Source organism: Tachypleus tridentatus, chromosome 12 (assembly GCF_004210375.1).
Source record: "Tachypleus tridentatus isolate NWPU-2018 chromosome 12, ASM421037v1, whole genome shotgun sequence".
In the NCBI taxonomy this organism is placed as follows: Eukaryota; Metazoa; Arthropoda; class Merostomata; order Xiphosura; family Limulidae; genus Tachypleus; species Tachypleus tridentatus.
The window spans coordinates 3279881-3307096 of NC_134836.1; the positions used below are offsets into that span (position 1 = coordinate 3279881).

Here is a 27216-nt window from a genome sequence, read left to right on the forward strand (position 1 = left end):
AATGGAATTTCTAAGCTCTGCTCACAGAAGGAACTGAGCCCCGAATTTCCATGTTATGTACCGTCAAACTCATCGTTAAGCCACTAGGTGGTTTGTTTGTATGTTTTAAAGCAAATCCACATTAGGCTACCTGTTATGTCCACCGCGGGAGTCGAGCTTTGGATTTTAGCATTGTAAGTCTGTAAATTTACCGCTGTCCAAACGAGGGGGACGCATTGGGGGGATAGTTTGTTAAGAATTGCTGTAGTAGCCGTGACTTTTAATCAGTAATTTCCACTTAAGATCTTGGTGAATTCAATGAAACGCTCGTAAACTTAAATTTTGATATTTGTTTGTTTTTGAATTTCGCGCAAAGCTACACGAGGGATATCAGCACTAGTCGTCCCTAATTTTGTAGTGTAAGACTAGAGGAAAGGCAGCTAGTCATTACCACCCACCGCCAACTCTTGTATTACTCTTTTACCAACGAATATTGGGATTTATCACACATTATAATGTCCCTACGGCTGAAAGGGCAAGCATATTTGACGTGACGGGGATTCGAACCCACGTTCCTCAGATTACGAGTCGAGTGCTCTAGCCACCTAGCCATGCCGGGCTATTCAGTAGTTTAACTATTATATTCTTGCTATTCCAGAGAGTCTTTAAATCTTCTGAATTTTCAACAAACGGAAGACTGAAAATAAAGAGCTTTATATCACTAACTATTTTCAACGTTAGGTGGCGAATTGGGCTATGGGGTAGCAAAGATGGCGTTTTTGCAGGTAGGTGTTTATGTTTCGTATTCTAATTTCGAAAGTTTATAACCGTAGTGTTTTGGTATTAATAGTGATATGATAGTAGTATGCCATTGGTATGATTCAAGTACCATTAAATTACATGACTTATTTTATAATAGTTTAGATACAAGGAAGTTTTGGGTATTAACTATTACTGATTTAAATATTGCATTTGCAATGTTTCACTCTTTTTATTTATTTTTTCTAATCACTTGATGCAAAATTGAATTATTAAACTAGTTATTAAATTTAAGTGTTTAATAAAAAAGCTCATGAAAGTTTCGAAAGTTTTTGTAGCAAGTTATGAAATTGTATGTTGTGGAAAATAATTCAGATAAATACAACTATCTTGATCTCCGTCTTAAAAGGTTATTCAGATAAAACTTTGTTCATCGGTAGCCTTAGTCGTTGCTTTAGCTTGTTTTGTGCTCTCTGCTGTTACAGTCTGTGTATGTGTACATCTTATTATATTTTGACTGTTTTGTAATGGAATAGACATAATATAAAATTTTAAATTTTGCATTAAATTTAAAACCAATTTTTAGTTGAGTAAAAAAAATTAAAACACTCAAAGCAAGACAAAAACATATGTTAGTTCTTTGTGACAATGGTGACCAGAAAAAGACCTCTGTTTAAATAGTTTTTTTAAAGAGAAAAAATAATTCACAGTTTTTTCGTAGGTACACAAAGTATTAATGATTACATGCTGGCTGCATAGTGATGTATTTGTTATGTTGGGAAAGCAAGGCTTTCATTACTAGTATAACAACACCATAGAAGATATACTGAATTGCTGATGAGGCTCTCATGATCAAGAATGTTTGTAATAATTTTACTTCTACACTTAATACTTTTGTTATAGTAAGGTCAAATATGAAATATTTTGTGCCTAAATGTAAATATTAGGATGGATAGGAACCATAATGTTATGAGAGTGATTGGTCACAAATAATGAGAATAGTCACCACATATTGTGTTTGCAAAAATTACTATATTTTAATGCTTCATACAACAAACTTATCATGGCAATGGCACACATATTGTTGAAGCAATTAATACTTGGTAGCCTTGTAACAATGCTTCCATAAGTTATCTGTTTATTGTTCCTTTTATTAATGAAATTAGTTTGACTAGTTATTGTATTAAAAGTATTTATATTTATTTCATCTGTTGTTATAAAGAGTAGTTGCATTGTTAGCTTGCAATTTGTATTTAGGACAAACATAAATCTCTTAAATTGGTTGAACCTTGTAAGGTAGTATTGGGTTTATGGTAAAAAAATATCATTAGCACTGAGAGTACCTATCTAATGAAACAATGCATTCTAATCTTTGTTAATAGGTACATAAGATAGTATATTAATAGTCATGTTGATTTTTAGTTTTGCTCTTGGTGTCTAGCTTATTCTGATCAGAAGTTATTATTAGTTATGTATGTTTGTGGTGTAGAATAACTATGCTAATTTACAAATGTCATGTACTTAAAGTTAAAATGCAGTTCCTACTTTTGTGTAGAAAGAATATTCCCTGACTTTTTGGTGAAATGGTCTTCAGTTGCTGCTGGCAGAAGTTTGGTAGTTTAAGCTTTTTTTTCTTTTTTTTTAATGTTGAGAATATTGTATTAAATAATACATATTAATATTGGTGATGAAATAATCTCTTGGAAAGTTTTCCAAAACAGTGTTATCTGTGTAAAATAAGGCCAAGCAAACACAAGCAAGTTAATGTAAAATTTTGATACTCTAAGAATATTTAAAATTTCCCAACATTTCTCTGTCTTTGGAGAAAAAAAAAGAAGGACAAGACTTCAAAATGTTTCATGTTTTCAAATTCTAGGGTAAATCCTGTAAATTCATGTATTTTAATTGCACAAATTATAAACCATTGTAATCATTTAATATTTTCATGCTGCAGACATAATAACAAACAAAAAAAGGAAAGAAATATGAAACTTGTATTTATGATAATTAAAAATATTACAGCTACTGAAAGTCCTGTGTGGATAAACTAATGGACTCCTTGCAAACCCATTGAGTCTGTTTTATTTTTAATGTGAAAAAATGACCACTGTAACAAAAAAAATATGATTAATGTTTTAAAAAATACATTATTCTTGCTCTGAAAAATTTAAATATTGAGGTTAGTCTTAAAAATAAATGTTGAATAAATCAAGTTGAAAATAAGTAGACAGCTTTAAAGCATGTAAGTACATTTGGTGTCCTGGATCACACTTAGCCTATACCTGCCTAAAAACCAACCCAACTTTTGATCAGTTGATACTAAGAAAACAATTCCATGCCATGAGGTTCTTTTTTCTTAAATCAGAAATCATTGCAGTAATAAATATTTGCAAATATTTTTTCTAGTGCATTATTTGATAAAATTTAAATAGCACATGATAATCTTAAGAATTGAGGTTTTCCAAAGTCTTGAGAAATATTTTTATATTTTGAATTCTAAAATATTTCTATTACTATATGTATATCTTAGGCCAAAATTAGTGTATTTTTTCACAAATATTTTTTTTTCTACCAATAATCATATTGAAACTCGTGTTTGTTTACCACTCATATTATCCAGGGCCCAGCATGGCCAAGTGGTTAAGGCACTCAACAGGTTTGAATCCCTGTCATACCAAACGTGCTCACTCTTTTAGTTGTGATGACATTATAATGTGGTGGTCAAGCCTACTATTTATTGGTAAAAGAGTAGCCCAAGAGTTGGCAGTGGGTGGTGATAACTGGCTACCTTCCATCTTCTCTTACACTGCAAAACTATGGACAGTTAGTGCAGACAGCCCTCATGTAGTTTTGCACACAATTCAAACCAAACCATGTTATTCAAATCTTTCTGACTTAATGAAGCATTCTTCAGAGAATCAGGGTTTTTTTGGATTTAATGTTCTCAACAAATTTGAAAAATTGCTTTGTGTCATAAACAATGCCCAATGTTTATTCAATGATGGATCCTGTTAGCCACATTCTCCCAGTTGGAAAGATGACTTGATACTGCTTGTTATGATGTAAAAGAGTGTTTAGTGTAGATATTATTTAATTTCTTTTGTGAATGAATAGTTTTTTTTATAAGAGTTAAAAGCAGACAATTATTGGAAATTGAGTTTGTAACTTGTTGGTATTGAGAATATAGGGAGCCAGTGATTTAGTTATAAACATTTAAATAGCAGGAGATGAGTGAGAAAACAACAGAAAAAGACAATAGTATAAGAGGGTAAAGTCACAGACAAGGAAAAGCATGATATGAAGTAAACTACAGTAGAAGTGATAGGCCTTACAATTAACATAGGGCTAATATTTAATATGTTAAGATTAGAAAAGGAGAAAATAAATTATTCTGTGAAAGGGTGGTTCTAAAATAGATGATTTAACCTGTGTGCAACAGAGGATATTTTGAGGAAAGAAGCCAAACAACTACTGAAAGAGTACTATACAACTGCAGTAACTTGTATTACAATTGTAATTGAATTATACAAGGTACTAGAGCAATTGAAGTAGAGAAAAATAGTTTGGCTTGTAAAATGAAATCCCAAAGCTATTGAATAGGCAGGTCTAAGTGGACTTTTGACAGCCATCATCTCTATAGTTTAAAGAGCTTGTTGTACGTGTTTACCTTGTTAAAAATATATTATTTTGAAAACAAATGGAATGCATGCTGTTCAGTTATTGCTGAATTTATTACCAACAAGTCACAGACACCTACTGTAGAAGAATCCTAAGCCTAACAATAACATTGTATGTATATATATATTTATACCATAAAGAAGTATAAGTAAAAGCCTTTAATTGACAATTGACCAGAAGACATTCTTTAACATTTTACACTGTTTTCTAGATGAACCAATATTATATCAACTTCATCTGTTTCATAATAATATCACTTTATAATTAACACTTAAATGTCACCTTAACCAAGGCTTTAGACATGTTTCTGTTGTTATAGTAATTTTTGTTAATATTTTGTTCTTACATTTCCTGCATCATTGTTTTTAGTAATAATTTATTGTAAATTAGTGAAACATCAAAGTTATTTACGGTGGAAGAAAAGACTTATTTTCCTAGTTTTAAAATAAGCAGTCTTAACTCTGGTTATGTAGAATTATAAGATGAACTTGGTAAATATGAACTGAAATTAGGACTTAGCCCCGTCTGGTATTTCAAGTATTGGCTGAAGCAGTCATTGTGATACAAACTGGAATTTCAATTATCTTTAAAGGAGTCTGTAATTGAGCTTGAAACATACCAGTGTTTACCTGGAGTTTTAGAGTATGGATTGAATTGCAATGAATATCCTTTTTAGTTTTTTCATGTGTGGTAGTTATCCTAATTATATTTTTTGTTGCAGTGGAGAAGATTTAATTTCTTTGACAAAGAAGTAGTTAAAGACAGTGAGACAAATCAGAGTTATGATAAGCTAAAAGTAAGTAATTGTATTATGTAAAACATAAAAGAAATATAGTGAATCAGTTATGATTTAGAATGGCTAACTTTGCAAAGTAAAGTGTTTCAGCTAGCCATATTTTAAATTGTTTAAAGTAGTTGTTGTAATGTCTAAATATATGATCAGATGTGTGAATGTATTTATTGTTCATCATAATAATTAATGGTAAGTAATGAATTTGTAGTCTAATGAATAAATAGGTAACCAAATTAAATTTGTCATTAATAATCAAAAACTACCTTTTGGTAATACTACACTGTAATAAGTAGTAATTGATCACTGAAATACAGAGTAGTTAGGCTTTTTTATAAGCTCTCAAACTATAATTTGAACATTCTTCTTTTAATATTGTATCAATTAAAATGCATGTTTTACTGTAGGTAATTCTGTATTTGTACATAATGATCTATTGAGCTTTGTTGCTCAAAAAGCCTTCATAATTTTTGTGTGGTATAAGGTGGTTCTGTATGAATTTTAAAAGTTTAATATTCTGGTAGAGAAATATAATAGTCATTAATGTTTAACTATTTTTTTTCAGTCATAATATATTTTAAGTTTGACAGAGGATATTTAGTTCATTTTTAATGTTAGTTAACTATTGAAGTTTTTAAGTGCTGATTTTTCACATTTACAATTTCAGGAAATCCACATCACCTGTAGCTCTAGTGGTCGAGGACAAATAGTGCTAGGAGATGTGGAGGGGGAATGTGTTTTTCTTGAACCGGCAGTTGGTTATCACATCATTTAGAGCTTATAAACTCAGTGTTTCCTATGTAGAACAAATGAGACAGAACCCTATTCTTGTTACTGTTGGGGTAATTAGACTAAAACAAGAACATAGTTTCTGTTTTAATGTAATTTAATATAAGAGTAGATATTTTCAGGCTAAAGACTATTATTTTTAAACAGAACTGTAGATCTTGTATCCATGTGATATCACTGTTTTGCATAAATGAGTGCACAGTGAATGATAGGCAGAAAGTTCGGAATATCAGTGCAGTGTGCACATGCATCCCTTTTGTTTTCTATTATTATCTAAGATTTAGGAGTATTTGTGTAGATCTTATTTTCTGAAGCAGTGGACCATTTGCATTTGTCACAGACATGCACAGATTATATAAATTATGATAATCAATATTATGTACAAAATTCTGTGTTAAAAACTGTGTTTATATACTGAAGCCTAAAGTGGTTTTATGTCTTGATAAGGTGCATTAAAATGCTTTCAGATTTTTGTTATGGGTTGGATGGAATCCACCGAACTTGTAACTATAAAAGTATCTATGAGAGTAATTATAATATGAATTTTAATAATGTATGCATATCTTTACAAAATTTTGCAGATTATTATTAAACACTAGAAGGCTTTCATACAATAATAGCAGATTTCAAAGATATTTTAATTAAAGATTTTCTTGTAAATTTTTCTTCAGAATGTTGACTTGGCAATCTGCAGAGTAGTTTTTATTTTAATATTAAAAATATTTTTTTGCATGAGAAAATTTTCAAATTTCACATGTGAAATCTTTATAACTTCTAGATAATTATCAATTTTTTTTAAGAAAAAACTTTTATTTTATCTGATATTTTCACTATAAATTGGAATCTCAGTATGTGTTTGATAGATTCAACTTATCACATAGCCACCATAAAAAATTAAGTAAATATAAATTCTTTTTTCTTTCTAGAATAACTACAAATTATGACTTAAATTATATTTAATCCAAATAGCTTAAATGTTATAATATTATACATTTATGTATATTTATTATTTTTAACTGTCAGTCACTGCTGGCTAAGATAGAAGTTACAATGATGAGGTGCACTTACACTCTCCCTGTTCTTTCAGTTTACCTCCTCTGGGATCTAAACATCCACCCATGTGTTTGCTGCGCGTGGCGACCTGTGAAGGAGAGGAGAGGATTCTGGTAGTTAAGGGGTCCAACCCTAACACGCCACTTTGGCCTTGAATTCCTGTAGACGGGCAGTCTTGGGGTGGCCCCCTTTAGTCAATCAGCTGGTCCACTTAGGCGAGGATCAACCAAGTACCAGTGTTGAATGTTCTCAACAGATGTTGTGGACATTGGGTCTGATGCTGGTGTTTGGGTATAGTGCTCACGAAACCTTGGCATTGCTGCAGTGTCCTTGTTTGACATTGTAGTGCATCCCCTCATAAGGCTCCATGGTGGGCACCAAAATTTCCTTTTCTTATTATAGATTCTCCAAATAAAATAGTGAAAAACATCTTGAAGATTCTGAGCAGCAATCTTCAACATCTGTAACACCTGTTGTATCTCATTTTCTTATCCAACATTCTCTTTCAAACAAACCTTTAGGGCATATGTCTCCCTTTTTTATTCAGAAGGGACTAGACGGACTTGCTGGCTCTTCAAAGTCTGTAAAGAAGCTTCGATCTGGTGATATATTGGTGGAAACATTCATATCTCAACACAGTGAATTCCTCTTGCATTCAAAGGCAATTGGGGATATACCTATTGAGGCTACACCTCATGCTACTTTGAATTCATCATGAGGAGTTATTGTTAAGAGGGATTTCAAGAACATTCCTGAGTCAGAGATTATTGCTGGTTTCTCCATTCAAGGAGTTTCTGCAGTGAGGCGTATCTCCACTTGCAAAGATGGAATTACTATGCTGACCAATATCCTCATTCTGACATTTACATCACCACGTACACCTGCCACCATCAAGGCAGGTTATCTTAATTGCGGGGTATGGCCATACATTCCAAGTCCTCTCTGATGTTTCCATTATCAATGGTTTGGTCACTCAAAGATGTCATGTTGTGGTTCCGTGAAGTGTGCTCATTCTGGTGGCAATGACTTTAATGCCTATGAGTGTGAAACGGACCTTCATTGCATCAATTCCAATGGCTCTCACCCATCCTACTTTCTTTTCTTGCCCTAAATGGTTGAAAGAAAAAGAGGTGCAACATTTGAAAATGATTCATAACATTTCTTATCCTGAGACTCGAAGGTTGCTGTCCACTACTTCATCTTTAACGTTTGCTGCTGCTCTTCATCCCACAGCTACAGTTGGAGTGCAGACAAATCTCTTTGTGCCTCCAAAAGAATTGTTCTCCAAACAAATGAAAAGTCTCTCGATTTCCGTGGTTAAAAATGTTGATGAATCAACTTCAAAACACATCTCTGTCCCTTACATACATTCCAACAAATCCAAAGACCCACTTCCTTTGGTTCTGGGTACAGGCATTTCCTCAGAGACATCTTCTTCTCCAACCCCAAGATGCAAAACAATCATTCATTCATGTCCTCAGCCACTGGAATCCTCTTCCAACAGCAAAGACCTGCCCAATTGACCCAGGGCAGGATCCACAGAGGTTGATAGGCCTCTCTTGAATAAAGACGTGGTCGTAAACAGAAGGATTCTCCACCCAATTCACCTGCACATAAATAAAAATGGCCACCTTCATAGACTTGATAGAATGGAACTGTCGAGGTTTACGTTCTATTCTGGATGACATCAAAATACTGATTGCTTCCCACCATTCTGTATGTCTTTTCTTACAGGAAATATTTCTGAAACCTGCTGATACAGTCACCTTTCAGTGGCTTTCTTTGTACAGAAATGACAGGTTGTGTGATGAACAAGTGCATGGAAGGGTGGCACAGTTGGTTGATCAGCATGTTCCCACGTTGTCTTTGCGACTCAGCATACCCTTGGAGGCCGTAACCATTTGTGTTTCCTCGGGTCATACCATCACTGTTTGTTCTCCCTACCTGTTGCTTGGAGAGACATATGATCAATCAGACCTTGATGCTCTCATTGAACAGTTGCTGTTTCCATTTTTAATCCTAGGGGACTTTAATGGACATCATCCCCTCTGGGGAAGTGCTGATATTGATAGGAGGGATTGCTCCATAAAGTGTATTCTCTCTGATCATAACCTTTCTCTTTTCAATACCAGTTCTTCTACTTACTATTATGCACCTAGTCAGTCCTTTACTGCTGTTGATCTCTCAGTTTGCTCCCCTTCACTATTCTCCCATTTTTCATAGAAGGTTGACAATAATCTACGAGGCAGTGATCATTTTCCTTTTGTTTTGAGAGATACTGGCCATGGTTGATGCTACCTGACCCACATGCTCCGGTGGAAGCTGGATCAAGCAAACTGGGCCTCTTTCACTCCTCTCACAGAACCTGATCCTGCCATCGTCTGTAAGCCATCAATAGACGACTGTGTGGCAGCAATAACTGACTGTATTATACAAGCAACTGCTCAATGTATTCCTAAAACTTTGACACATTTTCTACGATACCCTTGTCCATGGTGGAATCCTGCCTGTCACATGGCACGGAAGGCTCAAAAATGGGCCTGGGATACTTTCCATAGATATCTCACACTTTAGAGCTGCATCTCTTTCCAGCAGGCCCATGCACATGCTTGATGGATAAGACATCAAAGTCAGAATCTTGGATTAAGTTCACAACCAGTATATTGTCTACTACTAGTTCCAAAGTCATATGGGACAGGATTCGAAACGTCAGTGGGCAATATAATTCTGTCCCCCTCTCGATCTTGCTCTCTGATGGCCAGAAAGTAGCTGATACCCAGAGCATCACTGATACTCTAGGTGAAAGCTTTTGCCATGTATCTAGCACTTCTGTTTCTTCCTCCATCTTTTTAGCCAACAAGACTCAGACAGAGCAATCACCTCTTTCCTTTCGAGCTGATTGTCCCTATTACTATAATCATCCCTTTATACTGGTGGAACTTAAGCTGGCCCTTCATTGGTCTGGCAGCACATCAGTCAGACCTGATGATATACACTATGAAATGCTGCACCATCTATCTCCTTCTTCTCTTGCTATTCTTCTGATTGTTTTTAACTGGATCTGGCAGGAGAATGTTTTTTCTGATGCCTGGCACCAGACTATTGTCCTACCTTTCTCTTAGCCTGGGAAGGATCCCAAGATTTCTTCAAACTACTGTTCAATTGCTTTGACAAGCTGTCTCTGTAAGACCTCAGAGAGAATGGTTAATGCTCTTCTTGTGTGGTTCCTCGAGTCAAACAACCTCTTCTCACCCACCGAGTATGGGTTTCGACGACAGCACTCCACCAGTGGAGGTGCCAGGATATTTTTTTTGGGGGGGGGCTGAGGTAAACTGTAGAGGGGCTTCCCAAAATGCCATCATTATGAAGTATAGATGGTAAATTATAATAATGTAAATACCAAGGTACATTTCAGAAAGGTGTGCTATTTTGAACTGCATTTTCAATGCAGTTTTCATTGGAAACTCGTACTCTGATTAATAATTCATTATTACAAATTAGAAATAATCTGTTTATGAAAATATGCGTATATGTAAAAGAGGAAGCTCACCTAAATTCCACCCAAGGTAATACATAATAATAAAAAAAATCAAGATTAGCTTAGATTGAACATTTGATATACCATTAAGAGTAAAGCTACAAATCAAAAGAAATATAACATAAAGACATAGTTGACATAGCAGAAACGAATTATCCGATGTGAAGTTAATACACTGAGGAAAAGTAAGGTCACTATCAGGCTAAGTATCTTTCATCATGTTGTGTTTATAGTCAATATTACTTCAAAACAATGCACCTGTTCTGGTGATTGGCAGCAAATGTGTCTATAACAGTATCAATATCGAGTTGTTTTGCATCTGGATCTTGATCAGGCTGAGCCGATCGTTAGCCGTACGTAGAGCATACACCATGGTCAGCTGCTCGGTGATCATATATTTAAGGCATTCGAGGTGGGAATCGTGCACTCGAGCAAAGCAAACCCGCAACTTGGATTTTGAATGGTCATAGCAGCACAAAAATAAAATGTCTGAATTGCAGTTGACCTTCACAGAAAGGCTGGTTTCTTCATAAGTTCACATTATTCATACAGGACAAACTGTGATTGTGATATTGTTCTTATTATCATAAGTGTGACAAGCATCTGTTACAATAATGTAACTACTGCATTACATTAAATTAGGCATTTCTAAATAGCCTAATGACAATTTCAAAATTCATTCTAGAATTGTTTAGAAATATTATTTGGTCAGTTAATATGTAAGGTTATTATCTAACCATAAGTATAACATTAATTGGATTGTAAGTCACAATTTTAAGTGTATGCCACAATCATCAGTACAATTTTGGATGGCTGATACACAATGCAAAATGATCTCACAGAGGACACAACACTGGCTAAATGCTTCATAGTTTTGACCTATACACAATACACTTATACATACATGCTATGTTTTACTTTTCAATAAAAGATAAATGAAGAAATTAATAGGTAAATACCTGTGAAACCTTTGCTTTATCAAGTAAAATCCCTGATGATCTGTTGTAACTTGAAATCAACGTTGTTGTCTAATCTTTGTCAAAGCTCAAGATAGAATGGCATTACACAGGGAGCGGAAATACAGTGCATGAGTTTCAGTGCATTCAGTACGTTGCTATAGGACACATGACACATACTTCTGTCTTAATGAAAATGTTGAGTTCTGCAGATCTATGTCTCTTTGATGTTAATTGTTAAGCAACAACGACCAGACACTCCCATTTGGAAATACTGTTCATTATTTGTTGAACATCTTTCAAACCATCCTTCCATTCCTATTTATACAGATGGTTCAAAATCAGGTGACTGTGTGGGCTCTGGCATGGTTTGTTGTGGTTCAGTGGTCAAGCGCAGAATCTCCTCTACAGCTTCTGTGTTCACTGCTGAACTGTACGTCATTTCTCTTGCCCTGGATCACATAGAACCTAAGCAGTACTCAAACTGCACTATTTATACTGATTCATTTAGTTCTCTACTGGCCCTGGAATTGCTTCACATTAGTTCACACCTTGTTCTCGCCAATATTAAAAACTAACTGGCTCATTTCTTATTAGCATGTACTTCTGTCCAGTTTTTCTGGATACCAGGCTATGTTGGTATTCGTGGAAACGAGCTCACCAACACTTCAGCTAAGTCTATCTGTTTTGGCACTATCACTGCTGTGCCTGTTTCATACATGGACTATGGTCCTGTATTCAAGGCTCAGCTCAGTGCCAGCTGGCAGTCGACTTGGAGTGAGCAATGTGAAAACAAGCTTTTTCAAATAAAACCCTTTACTGGACTTTGGCCATCTTGTTTCTGTAAGGATCAGAAAGAGGAAGTTTCTCTAACTAGACTTTGCATTGGTCACAGTTCTTTAACTCATTATTTTCTTTTATCTGGGACTGATGCACCAGTGTGTAGTCTGTGTAACACTCAGGTCACAATAACCCACATTTTACTTTCTTGCCATCATTGTGACTCTCAATGACAGCACCATTTTATTCATGTTCTGTCCCAAGATTTGTCCATAGCATTAAACAGTGTTGTTGGTGATGGTGACATTGTCCACCTGGGAAATGTTTTTAGTTTTTTAAAGGCCATAAATCTTTTTAATGCTATTTAAGTTTTTAATTTAACACTCCTACGAAAAGTGGGGCCTAATAGGCCCCAGAGCAACTTGAAAGGTTATTAATATTAGGCTAATAAATTTGTATTTAAATGAAATTTCCATTTCATTTAATGAAATCCCCACTTTTCGTAGGAGTGTTATACATTAGACCTTTTTTAATGTGATTCCCTTTTAAGAATCACAGTCCATCTAGTTTGATTTGAAATTAGAAAATGGCCATAACATCAACTAACTTAAAACCTGGATTGGAAAGGCCAACTTCAAGTGACTAACGCTGCTGTTTGAACTACCCGTTTGAACCACCCACTAGTCATCCTGGCTAGTTATGATAATTACAATTATGCTACAGAAAGTTGTTTACAACTTGTATTACTGTAGTTTTTCTCTTAACCTTGTGGACTAGATGTAAACATTAGTTTTATGCTATTTATTTTTTTTTAAACTTTGTTTTGTTTAACCTCAATTTCCTTTTATGAATTTTACTAACTTTAATTTTAACTTTTTACTGAATGTTTGATGCAGATTTCCTGTCTGCTTTGTGCCATAAAACACTAAATCAACCAACCATGTACACTCATGTTATCATATCCAATAATATAAAACTGACTTTTAGTCCTTAGAAAGTGACTTGTCTTGATTGTATTTTAGTGGACCAGTATTTTGTAAAATATAATCACATTTATAATGTGTATGTGTTATATGTACATACATTATTACTATTTACAAGTTAGATTTTTAACTTATTTTTCTTAAAATGACTTAAATTATAGAATAGTTAATGATGTAAAGTAAACAAATATCTCTTCTAGTTATAACCTTTGGACTTGGTTTCTGTGTGTAATGGGTTGTTAAGCATTAAGAAATTTTATTTGTGGAGGATGTGAAATTGTTTATATATGCACATTAGAATAATGAAATACTATATCAATAGCAGAGAGATCTACTAAAATTAACTATTTTAGTAACAGAGCAGTATATGGATTTAAAAAAAATTCAAACAGGCTAAAAGACAACTTACCAGCACAAAGGTTTGTCCCAAAAGAAGGAACACTATATTTGACAGTGGCTGGAAAAACCACTTGTAGGATATTCTGAGTTTTTTTTTATTAGTTATTCACGTTACATACAGGGTGTTCAGAAAGTCACTGTGCACTTATATATTTATTAACAGACATGTTTCAATATAGAATACAGGAGGTAACTATGAATGACAATTATAAACAATGTTGAAAGTGTCATCAATACAGGCTTAGATCCTTCTTATTTTGTTTCTAAACACTGCTATCAGTTGCTGACTTGAAATAAACTGAATGAATGTTGTTATCGCTGCTTTCAAAACTGCACAGTGACGTTTTGAATACACTGTATATATAGACAGTTTCCAAAACTTGAAGGAGGTGAGTGGAGGAGCAGCACTGTGTTTGATTCAGTACATTAATGATATCTCTTCATAAAAAAGGTAGGATGTTTTTATTTTATATTCTCACTTTCAAATATCAGTTCCTAACTTGTACAGAACTATAGAATTTGTATATTAACATCAGAAGGATTTAATTTCAATCAGTGCTGCTTTCTACATCCTGTGTAGCATGCCAAATTCAATATGTAGGAGAGTTTGTTGAATATTTACTTTTGAATTCAGAAATTAAATAATGTATAATATAATTTAATTATAATTTACAGTTTGATACCAAATTTAACATAACTTCATATAATAGTAGTATAATAAAATTATGAATGCGAGTCATCAAATGTGTCGACATGACATTTGACTATGACCTATTGTGATAGGGTTAAATTATGGTCACAAGTTATATCTGTTTTTGACAAGCTATATTTGTCATCATCCAGTAGTTGTAATGATTTTCCCCTTGACACTAAATATATTCATGAACTTCTGTTTACTTCATGCTTATTTTAGTTGTGTTCTTTATTTTTGAAAATTACAATTTTTTTCATTTGTGGTCTGTTTTGTACCACAGTCTCACAGAACTGATTTACAAATGCTCAATGCAGGTGTGCAGATTTAAAGTTGAGTTAAAGGAGTGAAAATATATTTAAAATAAACATTTGCATAAAATCTACAATTTGTAGAAGGTGTTAAAAGTTTTGAACAAATTGTAAGTTGTGGTAGTGTTCTTTTTTTATATTAACAGTTAGTGACTGTTATAATGTGCAAAACTTTAAGTTGTCCCATGTCTTAGTATGTTCATTTAGTTTTAACTATTCATTCATCTTTAATAAGAGCTGCAATGCTATTCAGTTATTGGAGAATTATAAAAGATATTGTGTATTTTTCCTTTCATAAGTGCTAGGAAGCTTCAAGCATGTGTTATCAAAACATTCTTTATACAACCTTCTCACCAGTTGTCTACAATATATTGCTAATAATAAATTTTAATTTGTAAATTAGATAAAATAGTTTCTTTTTAAAGCGTATGTAAATTGCTTTTTTCATTTACTTCACAAAATGAAGTAAATTTTATTTGAATTTTATTTACATGAGTATGATTTTTAATGCTTTAAAATTAACTGCTATATGTTAGAAGTGTACTTGTATGAGTGATTAATATATTTATCTTTAAAGTTAATATTGAATCAATTAAGATTGGAAAGCTTTTGAACTACCTGCTATTTTCTCATTTACAGGCTGATGAACCAGGTATAAATCCACTGCTAAAAGTGTGGAATCTTGACAAGGTGAGGATATATAAATCATTAAAAATTACTGAAATTTTTGGAACCAGGTTTTTCTCATTCCACATTTTTTTTACATTTATTATATTCTGTATTCCAACTTGAATGTTTGTTTTTATACATTTTGTTCTCATTATAATTTCCATACTGTAACTTTTAATACACTTCATGTATCCTCACAAAATTTGTCAGGATTTTAGTAAATATTACAATTCCTTTGTACAAAATAAAATCAGATTTTTTTTAACAAAGTATTTTTACTAAAAATTCATCCATGAACGTAGATGATATTTCTTTGTAATAGTCTGAGTACTGAATGATTTTTGCATTAAGATTAAATGTACTTTTCTTTATCTCAGTAATCTCAGATTTTACTTTTATAAAGGTTCTCTAGAACCTTCTAAATACATTTCAAGCATTTTTTCAGTAAAACTTTATATTTTACCTAATTAACTTTATATAAAATTGGTTGATTTGACTGATCTTATAACCATCAAAAGAAATTTAAATTACCTTTAATAATTAAATATGAAACTACATTTACTTATCCTAAGTAGTCTTACACTCATAGCAGTATACATGAATTAATACTTAAATTTTTTTGTTTTATTGCCCTTTGAACCCTGTCTAACTATTCATGTTAAGTTGTAACTCATTTGGTGAAAATGTAGCTCACATTACACTATCAAATTACATTACACATGAGCTGCTTGCATATGTAAAGTTTAATTTCTTATGATAATTATAATAGATAAATAATATACATAACAAACAAGAAAAAGTACTTATTTGGATCCTTTTTTTTGTTTTTATTATTGACTATTGATAACACTCCCTGTTTTTTTTATACTAATGGTAATGCTGCACTAGGTCATTTATTTTTTAATTAAATAGTGCTTCAAAGAACATAGACAATGTCCCATGAATATCAGTTTTTCTGGCTTTCTAAGTATGTGACAAGAGCCATCAAATCTTAATCTAAGCTCATTGATTTGTTTCCCTATGATTCTTTTTACAGAAAACAGTGTAGTGTAATATGTCATATGATAGATGAAATCATTGGCTTTATATTGTGTAACAGATTTATCATTATATGTTTATTATAATGCCTATGCTATTTTAAGTATAGTTTTCTTTTTTTTGCATGTGATACTATGTTCTTTATTATGTATTATGCAAATCCCACCTGGTCACAAAACATTCGTCAGTGTAAGAATCAACAATGCTTGTTTACTGAAAGCATGTAGGTACAACAGTATTATTTTCTTAGCATGGACTTGGATGGTTGATAAAATATTTAGTTCTAGACTGGATATAAGAGTCTGTGTTTTCTTTAAATTTGTAAAACTGTTGTATATAAACCATGATTAATAATAACTGTTATTATAAATTGTATTGTTTTTATGTTTGTATATTAAAATATATTTGTGTTAAAACAGGAAAGAGTGTAAATCAATTTTTTTTGTAAAATAACATAAATTTCATATATATTAACATTTAATTAACTACTGAATTTAAATTAAAATTCCTGTTATTTGAAGTAGTAGTAAGTAACATAGGTAACATAATAAGGCAGATACTCATCCGAAATAAATAATACATAATAAATTCTCCAGGACGTATGTAACAATTGGCTATAAATAATATGGCATTAAATGGCAGATGTAATTGTTGGCAAGTTCTGAAAGAGAAGGTGTGAGAGACAGGCGTGATAAGAGGGGTATCATAATTAGGGAATAAGGGAAGTTTGGATATAGTCTGTAACCAAATAAGATTGAAGGCTATAAAAATTGTGTTTTCTGAGCAATGGTGATATTATAATAAGCAATTTATGTGAAATTTCATAGTTGGAGGGGTAATAAATAATTTAGAGAAGAGTGGATGCCTAGAAATAAAATGTCAAATCTTACACCAGTGGAAATAAAATTATTTTTAAAATATTGTCTTATAAAAATAAGAGTTTAAAACTTATATATTATCAAAATATGGATTATTAGTTACATTTTTATGCCACATTTATTGGTATAACAGGAAAAGAAAATAGTTTAAATTTTGAATGTAACTCACTAAAACTTTGTGATAAGCAAAACATATACCTTAAGTAAGAGGGTTAAACTGTATGTTGGAAAGTTATAATTATAAATTTTTTGTTCAACTACTGGCATCTAAACACTTGGAATTTGCAAAAGAAACTTTACATTTTATGAATAGGATCATTAAAATTTAAACTTGATTTGTCAGTGAGAGTGAAAAACTTGATACAAATGATATCCACAAGTTTTTCAGAAACCTGATTTTTAAATAAACAGTTTCTCGTATTTATTTTAGATCAAACAAATACTTGTAAGTTTACAGAAGTTACGTGAGAGCTAAAATGGGATATGTTTCTTGTAATAAGTTTAGTTGATAGAGGTAGGGGAGGCATGTAATCTGTATGTTTTACAATCATACTGACTTTAATCTAGTATGGACAATGCTGAGAAATGCTAGAATGATATAATTTGTATGTGTTGTACTGACCTTTTTAGTTTCATTAATAGTGCTCATAGTTATGAATGTTTTTTGTTTTTTTTTTCAGATAGATGGAAGTGGAAATCCTCACTGCACGAGGATAGTTAGAGCAGTGGTGGGACTAAGTCCGTCACCTGTAAGATTATTTGAATTTTGTTGTGTTACTAATTTAATAATAAAATAAAACACAAACATGATGATATGAAACATTTATTAAACATTTTGGAATCATTGTAATTCAATCATCAGTAATTTAGAAGTACAAAACAAACAAACAGTATTTGTAATTACAACTGAAGTAAACAATTTCAATATACATATATAAGACTAACATAAAAAAATGGGGCACAAATGAAAGAGTTAAAATAAGTTTATGTCAGTTAAAACTGTATTATTTAGAGATGGAAGAAGAGTTTTTATGTATAATATTTCTTTTATAAAACGTTCAGTATCACATTTGGCTGTTGAGGTAATTTTAAAGTTGGTGAGAGAAATTTGATGTACTATTATTTTACTGTGCTGATAGATAGCAGAATTGGGAGGATTTGTAACCTTTATTCCAGTTTTTATAGACATGCTCACGTGTTCATATACTCATATTTTAAGGTGATGTTTCGTTTCACCAATATAGGAGACCTTACAGTCTCCACAGTGCTTAAGTAGACAAGATATGAACAATACGTTGTCAGCAAATGATCTTTATACTGGAAAAAAATAAATTATTTTGAAATTTGGTTTTATATTGGCTTTCAGGCCAACTGTTTTGTGATAAGAGAGCTTTATCTTCAAAGACATGGTAAGGAGGTATATAAGGGAAGTTTGGATATAGTCAGTATATTAGGTGGTTTGACAAACAAATTAGTTAAGAAAAGGAAGTTATTTTCTCCAAGGAATGCATATGTTAGCCATTTTGAAAGAGTATAAATGCTTCGTATTATGATGTTTTGGCTTATCATTATGTTTTATGAAAAGTGAGTCAATTACATATATAGTACTGTTGTTTAATTATGCAACAAGAGCAATTACAAATTCATTCAAACTAGTAATTATATTTCCAACAGGGATGAAGGTTGCACTCCGAGTGAAATTGACAATTTTCTGTTCAAAACACAGTTATACAATGTTGTCATTTGATAGGTGAAAACCTTAACTTTCTATTGGTTATAGGTGATATATAATAAAATGTAAAGAGAATTATTTACAAATCTTGAAAGGGAGGATGTGGCAAAAGGGGTCTGATTTACTGTTTGATAACTCATAACAAAATTAAAGGCTTAAAAAATTATGGTTTGTCTGAGCAATAATGATCTTACAGTGAGTAATTTACATTTAATTTTGTACTTTTTGAAGTGGTGGTGGATAAAATAGTAAAGATAAGATGCTTAATGAAAATGTGTCACACCAGGGCAATTCAGGATTTTTAAAAATACTTTCATGTAGAATTAAAAACTGAAAACTAATATACTATTAAATATGGATTATTAGCTGAGATTTTATGCTGTACTAATTAGTATAACATAAACAAAAAATAGTTTAATAATATTTTGAATGCAACTCAGTAAAACTTTGTGATGTGCAGAAAAGGATACCTGTATAGAAAGAATTAAGAAAGTGATCGAGTAATTTACAGACACATTGTACATCAGCATGATTTTTGTGTTTTTCGTAAATCCTTGTGTTTGGGTAGACTTGTTAAATATTAACATGTATGAATCGTTGAAAACGTGATTGTGATTCAACTTAAAAATAGAAAATCTTTTTTTTTTGTAACTAGATTTATATGAAATTTATACATTTCACATAAGAATCATTTAATTAGAAAATTGATGAAATATAAAGTTTGAAAAAAATATTTTAGTTTTGTGACTGTAGTGATAATTTTGTTTTTACTTTACACTAATTATCTGGATTACTTTGTCACTGCCTAACTACATCTACATATTCTTTTGTTATGGAGGAATTGAAATATTTTATGCTCTAGTGTGCAACGAAACTTTTGATTTAGATGAGATTCAAAATTGGTAATTATGCATTTGAAATTATGTTTATTTTTAAGTTATTGTTTTATGTTTTGTCACTTGTTTTTAGCTGTAGTCTCATTCCAAGTTTAAGTACAGCAAATGGGTATCTTTGGGTATAAGTCCAGCTATTACTGATATGCGTAAGATTCAAATTTTGTTTCCTTCTTCAAACCTGTGTTGAAACTTTTATTCATAATAATTACATTTGATCTCCATGTTACAGTAGGGTTGTGTTCTCAAAAACGTTTACATTGCATGTAATTCCATAACTTGAACTGTATTTTCCCATTGATTCCCATGTTTTAAATGTAGGTGCATTCTTATAGAAACTTTTGTGACCCACTAAAGTAATAAAAACACACATGAATGTAAGAAAATATACATGCAAAAACAGGTCGTTTGGGTTAAGAAAATATTTTACATAGAAGAGCGAACAACGTTTTGACCTTTGGTCATCGTCAGGTTCACAAAGAAAGAGGTAACTGACCGGAAGCTGACCACATGTTTGGAAGGAGTTGTGTAACTGAGTGTCGGAATGTAGAGGGCGGTGTTAGATGTTTGAATATATAATTTATTTATTTTATTATTTTAATATAGGTATAAAGGCGTTCCTTTATATTGGTTTATTTTGTTTATTTTATTATTTTAATATAGGTATAAAGGCATTCCTAAATAAACCAATATAAAGGAATATGGTACATTGTCTAAGATGAGCAAAGCTTTGTTGACAGTATTACATTTGGCAGATCACTTTTCAACAGTAGGACAGAAGAAATGGATGAGCCGGTCTTAAGAAGTACTTATAATCACCCAAGTCTTCATATTTGTAACTTTGCTTCTTCAGTAATATTCTTGAGCTCACTAAGTTATTTTCATGCAACTTTTACATCAGCACTGACAGCCTCTCCACTAAGTTTTATGTTGTGCAAGTTAAAATGCATCACAAACCTATCAGATCACCCTTTATTTGTCAAGAAAGGTTTTTTTTGTCAGAACTACCTCTACCACTTTGTTCAGTCACCAAACCATTGTACGAGCTTTTTTGTGTAAGCTTGTATAACTATCGAGTTTAATGGCACATTATATTGGATCTGGTCCTCAAGCCACACACTTGGGAGTATTTTCATGTTAAGCATCATTTCTATTAAAATACTATGTATAAGCTCATAGAAGTATAGCTACTTTAGCACTTGTCTTAATCTTTTCTCTATTATCATTTATTGTTCTTTCTGCAGTCGTAGCAAGTCCTAAGATTTTAGTAATAGAGCAAAGTTTCTCTCTGGCATCAAACCTCTTCAAAACATCAGTTTTTACATCCAAAGTAATTCCATTCCTTGCTCTCTTGAATTTACTACTTGCACATGAATTTGATGGTCTCTTTCCACACATCTTGAGTAAGGGTAATACAATGAAGACTCGAAAATTTTTTCAAAGAACAACGAAGTGACCGTGACTGTATGATGACTGTAACAGAAGCATTTGCTGATATGATCAAAGTGCACCATCTACATTAATGATGCTTGGAAATATTCTCTGCATTTCTAAAAAAACAGTTTATGGCTAACTTGTTTTTGTTTGCATTTTAAAGTTTTGTATATTTACACCAAAATTTTGTAAGGGCAGATTCACAGTCTGTACCATGAATTCTTTGGTAACTCTATAATTTACATGTAACACAAATGCCTATAACATGAGAACAGACTGTATCTTGATATATTTTTGAATCTTATTATCATTCTCTAAACTTCTAAAGTGTTTATGTTTTACCTACATTTGTTTTATGGTATTTGAAAAGTTCACAAAAGTAAATTTATGGCTGTTTATGTGTAATTTATTTTTGTTTAGGTTACAGCGTTAGCTGTTCATGAAAACTCAAATTTAATGACAGTTGGTCTAGATGATGGGAATGTATTGCTCTTCAGGGGTGACATAACTAAAGACAGGTAATAAAAACTTTGTTTTAATTTTGATTGAAAATGATTGAGGGAATACACACTGGAAACAGCCTTGATATATTTTAATTTACTTTTATCCTTAGAAATAGAACTTCTGTAATATATATCCTAAACTTTAAATTGTGAATATTGAGGGAATAAAGTTGGTCTCGCCTCATGAGAGGAGTGAAGAGAAATAGCATTCAACTTGAAACATTTTCTGTGCTGCTCTTAATTTTCAAGCTTCATTATATAAAAAACAATTACAAAAATCAATTCTTTTATATGAGTATAATAGTAATTAAATTGATAGTTTTTGTATATATGTATGATTATGCAAAGAACAGCTTAAAGATTGTGATAGAATTTGTTGGAATCATGAAGAATCAAAGTACTAATTGTAAAGGAAGTTTTTTAGTGTTGATTAAATACATTTGTAATGAATTAAAATAAAAATATGCCCCTGAATATGTTGAGTATTTATTTTGAATAGTCCATGTGCAAAGTAATTTTCATGTTAAGAATAAAAGTAGTTTTATTTTCAAAAATCTCAAATTTCCTTTGTATAATCCATAAAAATTCCTAAATACATTTAAAAAATTGGTTTTCAGTAAAATTTTATTTTATCTGTTTTATCATTAAAATGTATGAATCACTTAGAACTTATTTGTGATTCAACTTAAAAATATAAAATGTTTTTCGTAGCCAGATTTGCATGAAATTTACACAAACACAAACTATCCAAGAGTAATGTAAATGCTGTATAGATAAGTAATGATCCAGTAGAAATCTTTTAAGTGACTTTACAGAAAATACATTTCTTCAAAATTATTAGCCCCAAATGGCCTCAATTGGAATGTAGTTGCATGGAACCTTTGCTGAGGAGAGGTAATAAAACAAACAAAACAGAAATGGAACAATAGGGTGACCAAAGTACTTTCTGTGGATACATCCAAATTTGAGCTCTTTGGCAATAATTACTAGCAGTTTGTTCATAAGCAGACCAAAGAGCAGTACGATAATCAGTATCCAACAGCTATAGTAAAGCACGGGGGTAGATAAGTATATTTGTAGAGATGTACCTTGACCAAGAGTGTCAGGGACTTACATAAAAGTTAAGGTAACTTGATTGTTGACAGATATAGGTAGATTAAGATCCTTCATGCTGTTCTCAGGAATGCATCTCATTGGGCAAGGTTTCATTTTTGAAAGTGACAGTAATTCCAAACATACAGCCATTGTAATGAAAACCTATTTTGAGCATAAAGAGGCTGATGAAACACTTGCAAAGATGTTGTGGCCTTAACATAGTTTTGATTTGAACATCATTGAGGCAGTATGAGGCCACATGGATGTTTAGGAAGTTAAATGGCAACCACACAACTTGGATGAATTATGAAAAGTGCTTCAGGATATATGGAACAATGTTCTACAGTCTTTCATTGATAAACTATATGGGAGTATGAAAACATAATGTCATGCTCTATACATAGCAAAAGTTCACATACTAAATATGAGTGTTCTGAGTAATATATTCATTTATGAGCATGTTTGCTCATATTTGAATTATATACCAATTTTGTTATTTGTTTCCGTAGGTATTTGTAATGTGGTATATTTGAATTAGTTTTTTTATTTTTTAACTACTGTTGTGTTAGTGTTCTGAAATCTTCAAACTTGTAAAATGTTTAACTGTGCAAAACTAAAATTATCTGTAGAGATTGAAATATTAATTCATTCTACTCTAATAGACATAGCAAGTATAAAGTTCTTCATGTTGGAAGCAGTAGTGTGACTGGATTAGGGTTCAGGACAGCTGGCAGACAGAGTTTCCTCTTTGTTGTCACCACTGATGAAGTTTTTTCAGTTTCTTTATCTGTTAAGGATAAAGAAAATGTGGTTGGTATTCCGCTTTTTGTTTCATACATACCTACTTTTGATTATGAAATTGCAAAAATTAATGTTTGTTTTATTTATGGGCATTTTATTCTTTAAGTTATTAGTATGAAACAAACTTATGAAACTTTGAATGAAGTAGTGTATTAGATGTAAACTGTGGTATTAGACTTGTAAAGTAGGTCTGTGAAAATTTGTATTTATATAATCTTAACTAATGCCAATTAAAAATAACGATTTTAAACTCACATTAATGTAATAATTTTATTGATCATGTTACCTGTATATTGAGATTGTATTTTGATTGATTCCAAAAGTTTCACAGATTATCAGATACAAGTATAAGAAATTAATGCAAAAGCACAAAACATGTCTATATGCATAGAAAGTATGAAGTTTCTGTTGGACACATGAGAGTAACTGGTTTGGGATTTAGGACAGCTAATAGTTGTCAATAGCTTTTTTTTTGTACAGTAATCACTGATAAAGTTTTCTTGCTTTTTTATCTGTTAAATACTGTAAGTGATTTACATGATTACCAGATGTCATTGGTATTATTAACTTCAATGTTTTTTTAATGCTTTTGTGGTAACTCATCTTGTATTCAATGGGTTTCAGGTTTTGTTGGACAGCCATGGATGCCCAGCATGTTGTTCTGTTCTTAGTGATGCTAAGCAAGATAACCAATTTGTTATTGGCAGACAAGATGTAAGTAAATATATATATTTACTCCTGTTTACTGGCCTAGCAAGGACAGGTGGTAAGAGCACTTGACTCACAGTCTGAGGGTCGCAGGTTTGAATCTCTGTCACCCAAAACATGCTTGCCCTTTCAGCTGTGGGGGCATTATAGTGCGATTGTCAATCCCACTATTTGTTGGTAAAAGAGTAGCCCAAGAGTTGGTGGTGGGTGGTGATGACTAGCTGCCTTTCCTTTAGTCTTCACTACTAAATTAAGGACAGCTAGTGCAGATATCCCTGGTGTAGCTTTGCCCAAAATGTAAAAAACAAAAAAAAATATGTTTATTGTAACAGCAGCAGTAATTTTCATCAACAAATAAATTAAAGGACTTTGTAAACAAAAAAAATTTGCTTAATATATTACAGGATCATAGTAATTATTCTCTTTATAGTTTAAGATATTAGAAAACATTTATAGCTATAAAAGAATGAAAATGCATAGTGTGTGTCTTGTATAAGAGCAGGAAAACTACATAGTGCACAGATACACACATTTAAGAAGAGAATTACATCCATTGATATATTTTTTGTGATTTGATGTTGGTATTGAAAAAATGTATAATACTTTTATTCACTTGATTAACCTTTGAAGGTCATGGGTTAAGTTAATAAGGTCACTATACATAGAAAATTTACTCCGGTCTCGTGGAAGTGGTATCTAAAGATTAGGTAGATGTATTTTGACCCAAATTATGCAACAAGTACTACATCATCAAATTTAGGGAACTTAAATATATATAGTATAATGTAAGTAGGAGCACTTTTTGAAAATCTTAGATACTTTGGCACAGGCAATGCATTCTTGTTATAATCTTGCACATTATATTGTCTAGTATATGATCTTTCCATGTTTCTGGATATTTTTTTTTTTCATCCTTTGTAGTTTGACATTCATATACCATTTCTAGTGTGAGAAATTAGTGATTAAACAATTTGTTGTTTTTTTACTTCTTTCACATAAATTGCAGATTTTTTTTTCATGTTTCTGAATTTGTTGGGTTCAGAATTGAGGTGTTTTAGAAAAACTATTTTATATTTATCTTTTGCTTTTCACAAGTCACTCTTCAAGAAACCTTTGTTTGATATTAGAACTTGTCAGTTGGGCTGCACAATAATAGATTTGTATTATGATGTTTGGTGTATTGGTTTCTAATACTTAAAAGGAAATGAAACTATCTTTCTGTGTCTTATTGTTAACAGCTGTTTTCAGTATTTAACTAATGTAGTCCTCCCTTTTTCCTGTACTGCCATATAACCCCTATAGTTTTATGCTCTCTAGATGTATATTTATATATTTTGCTCTAAAATACAAATTTTGTCCTGTTATGCGACTAATGTTATTTTTAATGTGTAATTATTCATGTGGTACTGCATTGTATAACACTAAATTTTGCATTACAAATAATTGTTAGCACAAAATGTATATATGTTTTTTGAAGGCTTATTTGCCTTTATTGAAATATTAAGTGGTTTTAAGCTTACATTCCAGAGCTATGGTCAGAAGGTGCTAGCAAAACAGAGCACATGTTGGCTTGTTATAGTATAACAGTTCAGATGAAGTCCAAATGAAATAATGAATACAGTTACTTCAAACTAATTTAAATTCTAATAAAAGAGTAAGGCCCGGCATGGCCAAGTGTGTTAAGGCATTCGACTCGTAGTCGAAAGTAATTATGAAGATCACTTGAAGTATTTGATTATGAATTCAAATTAATAGATTTGAAACTATATGTATCTGAACACTGATAAAAGAAATTGACTAAACTAATAATATTTCAAACTAAACACTTTAAATAAAATGATAAAAGTCCTGAATAATGACATAAAAAGTATTGAACATCTTTTTTTAATATTCTGTATACTTTTTTTGCACTTTTGTCACGTTATCAAAAACGAAGAATTTTTGTGTATTCAAATGATTAGGTATGGGATTTTAACACGTCTCGGTTATATGTCTTAATACCTTACAATGGTATATTTCCAGGTTAAAATTTATTAGGTTATTTGAGCATAATCGAACTAACCATGCTCAAAGGCTGAAAGTTTTTTTTAAATGTATGTGTGTGTTGCACAAACCATTTATATCTTTTGGCCTGTTATATACAGTTTTTCATTTGTGAATTAATATACTGCATCACTGTAAGTGTACATTTCAATACTTCACTGAACAAGGTGTACACTCATGGACCACTAGATTGATCTGTGGTGTTAAAAATATAAGAGCTCCATGGTCTTTTGCATACTTTGATACATGAAATCTTTCAATTGAGACTGGGCTTTGGTTTTTTTATGGAAAGCCTCAACCAATCCTGGACAGCAGTGTAAACAACAGCCTCTATATTCTTGACCTGTGACTTTAGCCAGATTATTTATTTTTGCCTGAACAAATTCATAGTGTAAATAACAGGAAAAAGAATGCCTCAACTAGAATACACTATCACAAGCTTGTTCTTTGGTTTGTAAACTCCAGACTGATGGCACTAGACAACAGAAACTCTAAGGACCACTTCTACTTATGAAAACTTAAAGAATAAACAAAAGTGCTTCAGGATACACAATATAGTGTAACAAAACCACCAGTGACCAAGTTGTGAAGTAGTTGGTATATTTATTTATATGTTAAGACAGAAACACAAAATCAGGTTTTGGAAAGGTAACTTGAGGTCTTCTATTTTACTAAAGGAAAACAAGTATCAGGAAAAGAACTTGCATTTTATGAAG

The 27216-nt window shown here is 31.8% G+C and overlaps 1 protein-coding gene across 1 annotated transcript in view; it reads left to right on the forward strand.

The window, feature by feature from the left end:
• The first annotated feature begins 692 nt into the window (after positions 1–692).
• The window catches only part of Vps11 (vacuolar protein sorting 11), a 74284-nt gene continuing 47760 nt past the window's right edge, over positions 693–27216 (forward strand). The window contains 9 exon segments of the mRNA XM_076473149.1: positions 693–764; positions 5138–5212; positions 5874–5933; positions 5935–6048; positions 15346–15396; positions 17972–18040; positions 21771–21868; positions 23611–23758; positions 24374–24463. Of these exon segments, the coding sequence (XP_076329264.1) occupies positions 750–764; positions 5138–5212; positions 5874–5933; positions 5935–6048; positions 15346–15396; positions 17972–18040; positions 21771–21868; positions 23611–23758; positions 24374–24463 (720 nt within the window). The 5' untranslated portion in view covers positions 693–749.